Source organism: Oncorhynchus mykiss, chromosome Y (genome assembly GCF_013265735.2).
Source record: "Oncorhynchus mykiss isolate Arlee chromosome Y, USDA_OmykA_1.1, whole genome shotgun sequence".
In the NCBI taxonomy this organism is placed as follows: Eukaryota; Metazoa; Chordata; class Actinopteri; order Salmoniformes; family Salmonidae; genus Oncorhynchus; species Oncorhynchus mykiss.
The window spans coordinates 12,779,704-12,793,517 of NC_048593.1; the positions used below are offsets into that span (position 1 = coordinate 12,779,704).

A 13,814-nucleotide genomic window follows, 5' to 3' on the forward strand; every position below is an offset into this window, starting at 1 on the left:
CCACTCCAGTTCTTAGCTGCTACTGTTTAAATCAATCAATCAATCAAATTTATTTTATATAGCCCTTCGTACATCAGCTGATATCTCAAAGTGCTGTACAGAAACCCAGCCTAAAACCCCAAACAGCAAGCAATGCAGGTGAAGAAGCACGGTCATAACTAAATGCTAGGTTATACAGTTTCTTCTGATAACAGTCTCCAGTATCAACATTACCAATCAAACAAAAACCCGGGAGAAGGGAGAACCTGTAGGCATGCTGAGATAAAAGAACATACTCTTTGCCAGAATTCAGCCAGCCTTGACAAGACCATATGGAAATATGTCCCCTTTTGTATTTTACACCTCCAGCAGAGGAATGAAATCTCTAACTGCATGTAATTCCATGTCACAGACATATATAGTACGTTCTATGGATGGTCTTCAACTGCAGTAATTTATGTCTGAGATGATATGAACATGACTGGGCATTCAAACACATCTGTATCCATGCATCATCATCAATAGCATCTACCAGGTCTTCGACACATTTGTGGTTTGTGTCATCGGGAAAAGCCCATATCAATCCTTAATACAGTTTGGAAATCAACTTTAGAGGTCTGTCAGACTGCCTTAAAATAGCTTCAAGCTTCGACGCTTCTTGCTTCTCCAGTGTTTGATGCACAGCGAGAATAAAGTGTTGTATCTGCAAAAGTTCCCCTCAGCGCCATCAGAGACTGGTCTTCCCTGGGTGCCTGACCCTGATGAGACAGACCCCTTTCACCATTTGATCCTGCTCAGATGAGGCATGACAAAGACTTACCTTGGTGTACATTTATACATTATATTATCCATGGATAGAACCAATGATTCAATAATTGGATTGACCATTATTCACAGATCCCAGACTGTAGCATTCACATCAACTCAAGATGGAACTTTGTATCCATTCACTGATTGTTATAATATACTGCAAAATTCACCTGAGCTCTATAGACTGGTCTTCTTTGGCTGTCTGACCCTGCAGGGACACCTGTCACCATCTGATCTTGCTATGACATGAGCATAGTGTTGTGTGCTGACTGTGAACCATGACAGTGAAGCCTGTGGAGCTGTTTATACCGTGTCAGTGTGAAAAGTATGGAATTAGCTAGAGAAACTGACAGAACAATAACGTTACATGACTATACTGACTAATAAAAACTAATATTGCACTGAAAAAAACATCAGAATATCGGTCTTCAGTCGTTTGGCCGCTAGTTCAGGTCTAGTGTGGTTGAGGCAAAAATAATAGCTAGTCATTGATCTAGCTAGCTAGCTAACTCTAGCTAATGGTACAATGGTACATCTTATAATGTACTTGTGTTGAAACTGGACAAAACAAACAAGCTAGCTACGTGACAGATACCTAGAGTCTAGCTAGAGCTGAACTGGCTGTGGTAGCTACTAGCTAGCTACTAGTTCATTCACTTCAGTCGAGAGGGGATTAAACATTAGCTAATGTAACATGTCAGTTACACTACTAGCTCAGCACTGGGAATAAAATAAATTGGTTCTGCCAAACAGCAGTTACCTTGCCAGTTAGATCAGTCAACTAAAGAGTAGACAGTTTCTGCTCTGCTTGCTTTTACAACTCAGAGAAAAAGAACAACACAGACAGCAGCTGCCTCTGTTCATCTGTCCCGTGCTGGTCCTATACGCCAGCCTTTCAGAAGCTTTTCCTTCACAGCCTGTCCGCACACTCTGTGGTGTCCATGCGGACCTGAATTCTGCCTGCTGAAACCGGAAAACGGTCTACCCGACCGCTCTGAGGAGTCCGCATGGTGATAAAGCATACCGGTGCGGCGTTTTGTATCACAGTGAAAGTTGCGCCTCTGCTGAATACAGTACTGTAATACTGTGCTGAATATATGTATATTCACAAGTCATTCTGAGATTCAAAAATGTAGTCATTTAGCAGTCATTCTTATCCAGAGCAACATATAATAAGCATTCTCTAGTATTCTTTGTCTCTTAGTCACACGGTCTTTGAATGTTCTCTCCAGACTAAGTGATTCATTATTACATAGCTAGTCATCATGGCCTAATGAACCAAATCAAAAGGATTGAGATGAATGAGCTGTCAAAGAACCAATTGGATTAACAAATGAAGACAGAATTTAAATATATTCATTATCATTTATTCAACAAAATATGACCTCCCCTTTAAAACCGGATAGCTCTGCCATCACCACAGAACATGTTTCCCCTGTATTTGGGTTTGTATCCCTCCCTTACCCAGGTCACTCACCCAAATATTTAACAAAAAATATCACTATTAATCTGCTATACAAACAACAATTAAGAAGCCATTCATTCAGAGAAGGAGAGGAAAAAACAATGTTGTTTTTTTTGCAAATGTATTTTACCGTGTGGAAACATATCTTAATAATAGATACAAATCAGGTTTTGGGTCAATTCCGCTTCAATTTCAGTCAATTCAGGAAGTGCACTGAAATTCCAATTCTCTTCAATGCTTTTCAATTAAGGCAATTTAGAATTAGGTTCACTTTCTGAATTGATTGGAATTGAAATGGAATTGACCCCAAACCTGGATAAAATGAACTGTATTACTGAAACAAAATAACAAAAGTAAGAACAATTAAAAATAATTTATTGGATAGTAAACCTGAAAGCCAAAGCGCTCAGTTAAAAAATAAATAAAATGTATCTTTTCAAATCAGAGAAGAAGTAAATGCATGGAACAGAAACAAATCTCAAAACCATAACCGAGCTAAACGCACACTCAAGGTCAAGCAAGCATGCACCCCCCCCCCCCCGTTTCCCCCCAGTCTTCCTCCAGCCTCCCCACAGTGCTGAAGGCTGCCATCACTGTCCCCTCGCCACTGCAATCACTATTCCCAGCTTGACGTCAGGAGATCCATGAGGTGTTATACAGCATCCTACCAACAGCTATCAGCCAGCTATCAACCAGCTCCATTTGTGGTGCTGTTACAACCTAGCATGGTACTATGTCCACTCGTCCAGTCCAATCCACTTGTTCATGAGAGCAGCATCCTAGCAGTGTACAGACATGCAAGCATCCAGCCCCTTCTCGGACTCCTCCATAGGATCCTGGTTTGGTATTCCCCCATATAGCTGGAACATCCTGCCCACAGAGGCCCCTGAAACACCTTCATCCAGGGCTACCATAACCATCCTATTAAAACTAATCGGATCCACAGAGTTCCCAGCAGTTTTAGGCAGGGGGCAGCAGAGCTAGGCGGGAAGGAGTGGGGGGGGGGCGCCTTGGCTTAGTAATGTTAGGAAAAACACTGTAATAGACTGTGTGGATGGATGGAGATGAGCGATCACTGGTAGCCCAAGGCAGACGCTGAGCCCAGTCTCTGGCTATAAAGGGCGTAGTGGGGGTAGTAAGGAGAACCAGCCTGGAGGGAGTGCAGGGGGATGGAGGTAGGTCCAGGGGGCAGGTGGACCTTACCATAGGGGTGGTACCGGGCCAGACCCAGGGTATGAGGAGCCCTAAGGGAGAAGGAGTTCTGCAGGGAGGCCTGGCTCTGATGGGGGAGGTGAAGTTGGCAGGAGGCAACCGAGGAGGAGGAGACAGAGGGGTAGGCAGAGAGGAGCTTACTGTCCATCCCTCCGGGTAAGGAGGTGTGCGTGCGCAGGTGGGCCAGCAGCTCGTCTGAGGTGGAGAAGCGTTTATCACAGGGCCCCGCAGCCGACACCCAGTTACAGGCATGAGGCATGGGGTCATTGGAGAGCATGAAACCGTAGGTGTAGAGGGGGTGAGACAGGGTGGGGGTGATGCTGGAAGACATAGTGCTGGGGTGGAGGGAGTGGAGGGGGTGGGAGGTGTAGACCAAGCCTTGGTAGCCTGTTTTGAGGGCGGAGGAGGGGTCGTGGATGCAGGGGTTGCTGCTCCCCAGGTGGGGCGCGTTGGGGTAGCTGAGGCAGTAAGGGTCCCTGCAAAAGCCCTGCATGAAGGAGGGGGGAGAGGCTCGAGTGGAGTGCTTCACCCCCACACCCCCACCTCCCAGACCAGACTTGTTAGGGTCCAAACCTGGGACAAACTGGGAGGGATATGCAGCGTAGGAACCCACTACAGAGCCATGGTAGCCCATTCCAGAGGATGACATGGGGAAGACAGAGTGGCCAGTCTTGTAAGGGGAGATGGGAGCGATATGTCCAGGGCCCAGGCCAGGCTGTGGTGGTTGGGAGTCCGCCTTGGGCCCCTCGTGGCTGGGGCTTCCCTCGGAGCTGCCTGTGCTGGAGTTCGTGCTGGCTCTGGCGTGGCTGGAGTTAGCCAGTTGGGGACTGTCCAAATGAACCTTATTCACATCCGACTCCTTTTTAAGATGGCTGCCGCTGCTACTGTTACTGTTCCTGTGTGGACTGGCCTGTTCCTGTTTGTGTTCTCCATTCAGAGTCTGAGAGCGGGAATTCCGTTGCCCATGTGGCGACTGGCTCTGTCTGTGTGTCTGGGACGATGGCTGCTGCGTGTGCTGAGGGGGCGTGCCACTACCCACCCTGGAGTTGGGAGATATGGCATGTGGTGGAAAGGATGGACAAGAGCCTGATGAGTTACTGTTAGCACATCCATTCCCATTGCTAGGTACCCTGAACCCAGCTTTATCAGAGCTGTTATTAGAGCTACTAACCCCATCCCGCCGACTGTCTCCCCCTACTTTGTTATAGGGCTTGAAGCTGGACTTGTCGTCCTTTATGGGCCGGTGGTCCCCAAGTTTGTGACTGGAGGAGGAGGAAGAGGAGCGTCCATTATGGTCCTTATCACCATGGCCATTGGAGGGGATGGAGCCTAGCTTGGAGGAGGGAGGAGGGTCAGGCTTGCCAATCTGGGAGCAGGTCTGAGCCAGCAGGGCCAAGGGACTCTTCTTGGCATCCAGCTGGAGAAATAAACCCAGACTTAAAGTTAAGTTGAACCAATTTTCACAACGTTGAATGTAATGGGTATGTGGAAAGGAAAAACGTATACACACTCCACTTAGACAGGTGCAGAAAGAAAGACATACAGACAGACACACAGACAGAACTGTAGGCCTATGTCTATTGTCAGTGAATAATTGTTTGACCAGTAACACAGACCCCTTGGGCCCTCTATGAATTACAACCTTAACGTTCATATAATAGCCTACTAATAAATACTGTTGTTAACAGTCATTGTTACGAATTGTTGGCAGTAGGCCAAACGGTGTCGCGCTGTAGGCTAGGGCTAGTTCTATCAAATGGATGTATTGCCTACAAAGTTTAAGCAAAAAAAATGGTGGGAACGGTAACTCGGACTATGAGTGGTCTATGAGTAAAGACCGTCAGGGAACTACTTTCAAAAAAAGTCCCTGACTGTGCGCATCAAGAAAATAAATAGCCCTACTACGGACATATATTGCGCATTATTGGCTAAAAGCTGAACTTGCTTTGCGCAAAAACCCACCAGTGTTGAGAGAATAAAGGTGTATTGAATTGGCTATATGTCAAACAACAACACACATCTGTGTGACAATTACCATGGCAATAGAAACATAATGACAATACCTCAATGTTCACTGGTGCAGATTGTAAGGGCTGCAGGTAGTCCGGGTGGTGGAGCAAGTGGCCGGTGTGCGCCGTCAACATCTTGAGTATCCGGATAGGGAGGCGCTTTGCCTGGCGAATAGGATCCAAAGGAGTCGGTGAACAAACTAACGCGCCCGTTGGCGAGCTGCAGTTATCACGATCGTCACAGGGCTCCGAGGTCTGGCAGCGTATCTCGTGCGTAATAGTTCCAGCAGGGGAATCTTTCATCGGAGATGGAAACGAAAATATGTTTGAGAAGGGCAGTGTAGTGTTTTGTTACAGTCCCGAGAAAATAAATGGTATAATTATCCCTGCGCAGTGTACAGCATAGTTTATTATCCGGGAGAGAAAGTATGTTGCCTATTCACCATCCAATTTCATCAAACAGAAGTTAACGGTCGGCTCTTCTTTACTCATGGTACCGATTCCAGAATTGTTCTTCCAGGCGTTCTAATTCACAAAAGTCACATCAATCGAAATGTGAGCGAAATACATGCATACAATTGAGTTGTAAAATAAGTATAGCCAAAATGAGAAAAGGTGTAGATATTTCCAAAACACGTCCGCGATACATATAATTTCGGACTCTCACCGCTCCAGTGTATAGCTTGGCTCTCTCCCTCTCTGTCGCCGTCTGTTCAGCAGTTACACATCAACTGGACCGTACCTCGAGTGTATGAGATCACAAGGGGACCTTCAAAGTAAGCGAGCCGCGGTCCAGTGGATGGCTGCATCGGTAATGAGAATGGTTGGTGCGTTTCTTCTGAAGGCGGAGCAATATTGTCCCCCTCGGCCAATGAAGACAGACTGTCTGTGCACTGTATTTCACAGCGTTAGATACATCTTCTGATAATCTTTCAAATGTCTTCCTGTCAGAACGGAATGTAATTTCCTTTGATGCAAAAATTCTAACAGGCGCCCTATATGGCATTTATGTTGATTTATGTATGACTGATTGTATCAGTGTGCCATCTACATGACCAACAGGGGGCACTATTGATGACATTGTATCGCAGTTCATCAGCAGCATCACCGATACAATAGGCTACAACCAAGTTTTTGGCTGAGATATACTGGCTATGAAGCACATTTATATTCATTAGTCTCTTGTGACTATTGTGGTCACTACAGGGTTTATTTTGGCAGAAATTGAATAACGTTGTCTAACCCCAGGTGTGACATTCAACAACCATTTTACTCGCTGTCTCCTTATTTGAACTTTAAAACCAGTTAAATGTAACTAAATGTCATCTTAAGTGTCACCTACACAATCCCCAAAAGTAATTTGTTTAATCATGCGAGGCCATAAACAATAACTAGTACTGCTGCATACTCAAAGAAAGGTTAGAATCTCACATATCTGGTACAAAATAGTTATAAATTGCTGAGATGTAGTCACGTTTGAGGACACAAGCTCAAGTACACAATACAAATATAATAAAAATATGACATTTTCTATTCAACAAAACTGTATGAAAAAGGCTTGAAGTGACATATGCTTTCTAAATATAGCATAATCATATTATAAACCGACTAACTATAAGATTTCACTTTACTTAAAACTGTGAAATAAATATTTGTATGTTTAGTGTTAGTGAACACTTGCATATTTTGTAAAGGTCTATATTGATAAAAAACGTCTGCCCCCATCGCCGTGAATGTCTCACAGTGTTCTTGCTTGGCTTCCTGAACTCGCTAGGAACTCACGTTAATAATAATATTGTCCGTCCATGACAAACCGAAAGTGTTTTTTTGTTTCATACCTATGATTTGTTTTAAACTTTTATTAATGGCTAGGAATGGATCTCTGAATGTGCTACCATGATGAAACCACTCTCTCTCCTGCTGGCTACAATGTAACGAATGCAGGCATGTGTCTTTTGTCGGTGGCTGTGATGTCGGGGTCAACAAGGAATTGGTAGGAGGGACAGCCATCTTCAAGTGGTTTCAGATTTCAAATCTACGTCACACAGACTCAGAAAAAAAATTACTAGCGTCCGTGGGAACCCTCATTTATCAATGTTGCGTACGAACAGAGATGTCCCTTAACCATGCGAGCGATCATTTCTAAGCAAAGTGTGGGATTTATCCATTTGTACTTACACTTGCGAATGTGTGTACATTTAAGTGCACCTCTGACCGTGCGCACGCACAGCGCCGTGTGGTAGAAAGGTCAAACTGATAATGAAAAACCATCCACCAAATGGAGAAAGGATTGACATACTGGACCAAATCATAAACCAGGAAGAAAAAAAGAGAATACATGAATAGTTTACTCATGTATTTCTTTTATAGACACTTAAGCTACTAATAGTTCTCTCAGGGTGCTATCGCATTCATAAACATGTAACCATTTAAGCCTAATTGAGTAATAAAGTCAATTAGAAAGAGAGTGGAATGCAAAGGTTGGAGGCAATTTAGTTAAACCTGTTAAATAATATAAAAGGCAACACTGATGCATTGTGACTTGTCCAAAATGGCAAATCTTGCATTGCTGGAGGATCTGGCGTAAGCTGCATTACGCAGGGAGCGTGTTTTCAATGAGCGTGCGGATTTCTTTGCTGAGTGTCTTATTGGTAGATTTCGTTTTCCAAGGCATATTTTATGGTATCTCTGCAACCAACTCTCTCCGGTATTAGAAAGGGAGACGAGACGCACCAATGCCATCCCAGTGCATACCCAAGTCCTCTCCACCCTGGGATTTATGGCCACTGGAACATTCCAACGGGAGATTGTGGATTGTCTGACATTTCACAACCAACCATGAGCTGAATATTGCCTGCAGTCCTTCATGGCATTATTTCATTGACCCCACAATACATCCAGTTTCCGTACACTGCTGTGCAACAGGCCAGAGTGAAAAGGAATTTCCATACCATAGCTGGATGTCATTGTCATTGGAGCAGTTGACTGCACCCACATCGCAATAAAAGCACAGTCATTGAACGAATTCAACTTCGTCAACAGAAAAGGTTTCCATTCTGTCAATGTGCAGGTCCTCTGTGATTCACATTTGGCTTTGTTGAATGTAGTGGCCAAACGGCCTGGTGGGACACATTATTCACTCATTGTGCAGAACAGTTCAAAAGTAACAAAAAGTAACAGTTATTCTTCGCTGGCCATGGCAGAACACTGACATTCCTGTCTTGCAGGAAATCCCCCACAGAAAGAGCAATATGGCTGGTGGCATTGTCATGCTGAAGGGTCATGTCAGGATGAGCCTGCAGGAAGGGTACCACATGAGGGAGGAGGATATCTTCCCTGTAACACATAGCATTGAGATTGCCTGCAATGACAACAAGCTCAGTCCGATGATGCTTTGACACACCGCCCCAGACCATGACAGACCCTCCACCTCCAAATTGATCCCGCTCCAGAGTACAGGCTTCGGGAAACGCGAATCCGAACATCACCCCTGGTGAGACCGGTGATGTCTGGTGAGGACCTGCCTTACGACAGGCCTACAAGCCCTCAGTCCAGCCTCTCTCAGCCTATTACGGACAGTCTGAGCACTGATGGAGGGATTGTGTATTCTTGGTGTAACTCGGGGTTTCTCAAGGGTCTCTCTATACTTTGCTCCATTCATCTTTCCCTTGATCCTGACTAGTCTCCCAGTCCCTGCCACTGAAAAACATCCCCACAGCATGATGCTGCCACCACCATGCTTCACCGTAAGGATGATGCCAGGTTTCCTCCAGAGTTCAATCTTGGTTTCATCAGACCAGAGAATCTTGTTTCTCATGGCCTGAGTCCTTTAGGTGCCTTTTAGCAACCTCCAAGCAGGCTGTCATGTGTCTTTTACTCAGGAGTGGCTTCTGTCTGCCCACTCTACCATGGTGGAGGGCTGCACAGATGGTTGTCCTTCTGGAAGGTTCTCCCATCTCCACAAAGGAACTCTAGAGCTTTGTCAGAGTGACCATTGGTTTTTGGTCACATCCCTGACCAAGGCCCTTCTCCCCCGATATGTCAGTTTGGCCGGGCCAGCTCTGGGAAGATTCTTGGTGGTTCAACGAACTTCTTCCATTTAAGAATTATTGAGGCTACTGTATTCTTGGGGACCTTCAATGCTGCAGAAATGTTTTGGTACCCTTCCCCAGATCTGTGCCTCGACACAATCCTGTCTCGGCGCTCTACAGACAATTCCTTCAGCCTCATGGCTTGGTTTTTGCTCTGACTTGCACTGTCAACTGTGGGACCTTATATAGACAGTTGTGTGCCTTTTCAAATCATGTCCAGTCAATTGAATTTACCACAGGTGGACCCCAATCAAGTTGTAGAAACATGTCAAGAATGATCCATGGAAACAGGATGCACCTGAGCTCAATTTCGAGTCTCATAGCAAGGGTCTGAATTCTTACTGTATGTAAATAAGGTATTTCATTTTTTATAAATGTGCAAATATTTCTAAAAACCTGTTTTCATTTTGTCATGATGGGGTATTGTTTGTAGATTGATGAGGAAAATGTCAAGGGGTCTGAACACATTCTGAATGCACTGTAAATGTACATGACTGTATTGTACAAGTGCTGGTCATCTAGGGTTGTACCTGTAGACTTTCCATCACCATGAAGAAAAACAATGACCGTTACAGTGACTGAGTACATTGAGACATCAAGTGGTCTTTGATGATGTGATGGGATTATGTGGCTCAGTTGGTAGAGCATGGTGCTTGCGATGGGTTGTGGATTTGATTCCCATGGCGGACCAGTACAAAACTGTATGCACTCACTACTGCAAGTTGCTCTGGATAAAATCATCTACTAAAATGGAAAACTAATGAACAGTCCATTTCAGTTTTCACATAGAAACAAGTTGCATTTGCAAAGTATTTCAAGAAGCTGGAATTCATATATCAAGCAAGTGTTTTTATATTCCACAAGTATTATCAGATGAACTGTTTTGTACAGATAATTAGCAGACTCAAGTTACAAATGCCGGTAAACACTACAATACATTTTGCCTTTACTAGTCCTGTACTAGTTGACCGATATAGACGTCTTAAGTGCAGGCCAAAAAATAATTCTGCACCCCACCTCGGTAACAAAATCGCAGCACCCCCACCCCAAACTACTTCCCACAGCTATGACTGGTTGGACTTCATTTACTGTACTCATGCTCTCTCCTCCCTGTAAAAGTCTCCCAGACGTTGATCCCCAGGTGAGTCTGCTGGGCAATGGAAGTCTAAAGCACCACATGATAAAAAATCAAATCAAATCAAATCAAATTTTATTTGTCACATACACATGGTTAGCAGATGTTAATGCGAGTGTAGCGAAATGCTTGTGCTTCTAGTTCCGACAATGCAGTAATAACAAGTAATCTAACTAACAATTCCAAAACTACTGTCTTGTACACAGTGTAAGGGGATAAAGAATATGTACATAAGGATATATGAATGAGTGATGGTACAGAGCAGCATAGGCAAGATACAGTAGATGGTATCGGGTACAGTATGTACAAATGAGATGAGTATGTAAACAAAGTGGCATAGTATAGTATAAAGTGGCTAGTGATACATGTATTACATAAGGATACCGTCGATGATATAGAGTACAGTATATACGTATGCATATGAGATGAATAATGTAGGGTAAGTAACATTTATATAAGGTAGCATTGTTTAAAGTGGCTAGTGATATATTTACATAATTTCCCATCAATTCCCATTATTAAAGTGGCTGGAGTTGAGTCAGTGTCAGTGTGTTGGCAGCAGCCACTCAGTGTTAGTGGTGGCTGTTTAACAGTCTGATGGCCTTGAGATAGAAGCTGTTTTTCAGTCTCTCGGTCCCAGCTTTGATGCACCTGTACTGAACTCGCCTTCTGGATGATAGCGGGGTGAACAGGCAGTGGCTCGGGTGGTTGATGTCCTTGATGATCTTTATGGCCTTCCTGTGACATCGGGTGGTGTAGGTGTCCTGGAGGGCACCTAAACCTCCATCCTGTTGTCCGCTTATATGCAGACAGTTCCCCAAGGAAGGACGCAACTATCAAGGCTTTTAAAGGCCACATTTTGACCAAATGTAATATCGTTTTGTATAAACTCATTTTAATTTTGATAGATTACAAAACACACACTTTTTCATATGCACGTTAGTCACACTGACTGACTAACTTCAGTGCTAACTTAAACTCAAAGACAATACTTGGAGCTTATGATTAAAAAAGGTCTAAAGTAAATACAAGTCTCATGTCCAGGGCGAAATATATTTTTGTTCATGTATCAGACATCACACAGGTGTGCCAATTAAAATATATATCCCAGACCAGATGGAAGAATGGGACAAGTAGAGTTCATAAGTTCATAAGCATTGTTTAATACATCTAGGGCAAGGGTAGGCAACCCTGGTCCTGGAGGGCCACAGGCACTTCATGTTTTTGATTTAACCGACCTGGAAGACCAGGTGTGTTGAATTTAGGCAATCGCTCAACTGATCAATTAGCTCAGTTGGTCATGGCTACGTTCAGTACATAAAAAACATAATAGAACTGCCCTTTCAATAACTCATTGCTTCAAGCCACACGCCGGCACACACCCACCGAACAGAGCAAACGTATCAGTCTGTTCAAGAACGTACAAGAATGTTTTGAGAAACCGTGGCACCACACCCCTGGTGCCTAGTTTAAACTAAATCCTGCAGTACCTGCGGCACTTCAGGTACAGGATGGCCTACCCCTGCTCTAGGGTACTGCGGTGAAAGGACTGCTGTGCAGGGTATTGGGCAACAGCTTTCTTCCAGGGCCCATATTCACAAAGCGTCTCAGAGCAGGGACAGTGATAAGATAAACCTCCCGCTTGTCAGCCAAATTATATGAAAACAACATTTGCCCCCGGTCAACGGTAAGTGCTGTTATTGTGATGTGGAAATGTCTAGGAGCAACAACGGCTCAGCCGCAAAGTGGTAGGCCACACAATCTCGAAGAAGTGGACCACCGAGTGCTGAAGCGCACAGCGAGTAGAAAAACCGCCTGTCCTCGGTTGCAACACTCACTACCGAGTTCCAAACTGCCTCTGGAAGCAACGTCAGCACAATAACTGTTCGTCGGGAGCTTCATGAAATGGGTCTCCGTGGCCGAGCAGCCGGACACGAGTCATAATATCGCCATGCGCAACGCCAAGTGTCGGGTGGAGTGGCATAAAGCTCACCGCCATTGGACTCTGGAGCAGTGGAAATTGCTCAAACAGTCAATGCATACCTCCGTACGGAAAAGCAGGTCTCTCTGTGGGTAAGGGCTTTGTGATGGAATGTGTAGGCATCGCTTCCTTTTAGGTGGTTGTAGAATTAAACAGCTATTTTCTGGATGTTGATAACTAGCGGGTGTAGTCCTAATTCTGCTCTACATGCATTGTTTGGGGTATATTTTTGCAGAATTCTGCATGGAGTCTCAATTGGGTGTTTGTCCCATTTTGTGAATACTTGGTTGGTGAGTGGACCCCAGAGCTCAATTATAGAGGGCAATGGGTTCTATAACTGATTTGAAGTGTTTTCTGCCAGATCCTATTGGGGATGTAGTGTTATGTTCCTTTTGATTCCTATTGCCTTCTCTCTCAGATCGTTCACAGCCTTGTGGAAGTTACCTGTGGTGTTACTGTTTAGGCCAAGGTAAGTATAATTGTTTCGCTCTCGCTCTCTCTCTCTCTCTCTCTCTCTCTCTCTCTCTCTCTCTCTCTCTCTCTCTCTCTCTCTCTCTCTCTCTCTCTCTCTCTCTCTCTCGCTCTCTCTCTCTCTCTCTCTCTGCATCGACGTAGAACATGTCACATTGCTTTTTTATTATTTAATGTCATTTTCACAACCAGTCAGGGAGAGTAGTGATAAAGAGTTTGAACAGCACCTCCGTATTCACGCTTCCATTTATCTGGAATGTTAATAACTTGATTGCATTACCGCCAGGCTGCTGACTGACTCTGCAATGAGCTAATTTTGTTAACCTAATTATACAATGAATTGGTTAAAGTACTTAAAAATTACGCCTGACAAGAGCTATTAGCTGCGGCCCGGAATAGTCTCAGTCGGAGGGGCTTTGATGCTCCCAATCCTCTGGCTGCCGTCTCAATCCAGGGAGAAATGGGTCTTAATCCATCAGAATCATAACCTATGGGAAAAAGGCTGCATGGAGATGTGTCCTTCTACTACAGAGTATCCTCGATATAAGAAATCTGTGCCTAATGGCAAAACATAGAATTAAGCAATAAGGCCCGAGGAGGTGTGATATATGGCAAATATACCATGGCTAAGGGCTGTTCTTAGGCACGACGCCTGAACACA

The 13,814-nt window shown here is 44.5% G+C and overlaps 1 protein-coding gene across 2 annotated transcripts; it reads right to left on the minus strand.

The window, feature by feature from the left end:
* Positions 1 to 2,140: 2,140 nt before the first annotated feature.
* On the minus strand, positions 2,141 to 6,328 carry LOC110509658 (zinc finger protein 703). Of its 2 annotated transcripts, XM_021590672.2 has the most exons (3): positions 6,143 to 6,328; positions 5,530 to 6,000; positions 2,141 to 4,883 (listed from the first exon to the last, which is right to left on the minus strand). In XM_021590672.2, exons 2-3 carry the CDS (start codon positions 5,776 to 5,778, stop codon positions 3,327 to 3,329), a joined length of 1,806 nt encoding a protein of 601 aa, XP_021446347.2. In that variant the 5' UTR covers positions 5,779 to 6,000; positions 6,143 to 6,328; the 3' UTR covers positions 2,141 to 3,326. The 2 variants fall into 2 exon arrangements, with proteins under 2 accessions (XP_021446347.2, XP_036823978.1); XM_036968083.1 differs by having other exon boundaries at positions 5,530 to 6,328.
* Positions 6,329 to 13,814: the final 7,486 nt, after the last annotated feature.

Excerpts from the sequence above, each read along its gene's own strand:
- LOC110509658 (XM_021590672.2), bottom strand. The coding sequence starts at position 5,778 with ATGAAAGATTCCCCTGCTGGAACTATTACGCACGAGATACGCTGCCAG. Across the intron at positions 4,884-5,529 it reads CTGCACCAGTGAACATTGAG|CTGGATGCCAAGAAGAGTCC; the intron begins GTATTGTCATTA and ends TTATTTCTCCAG.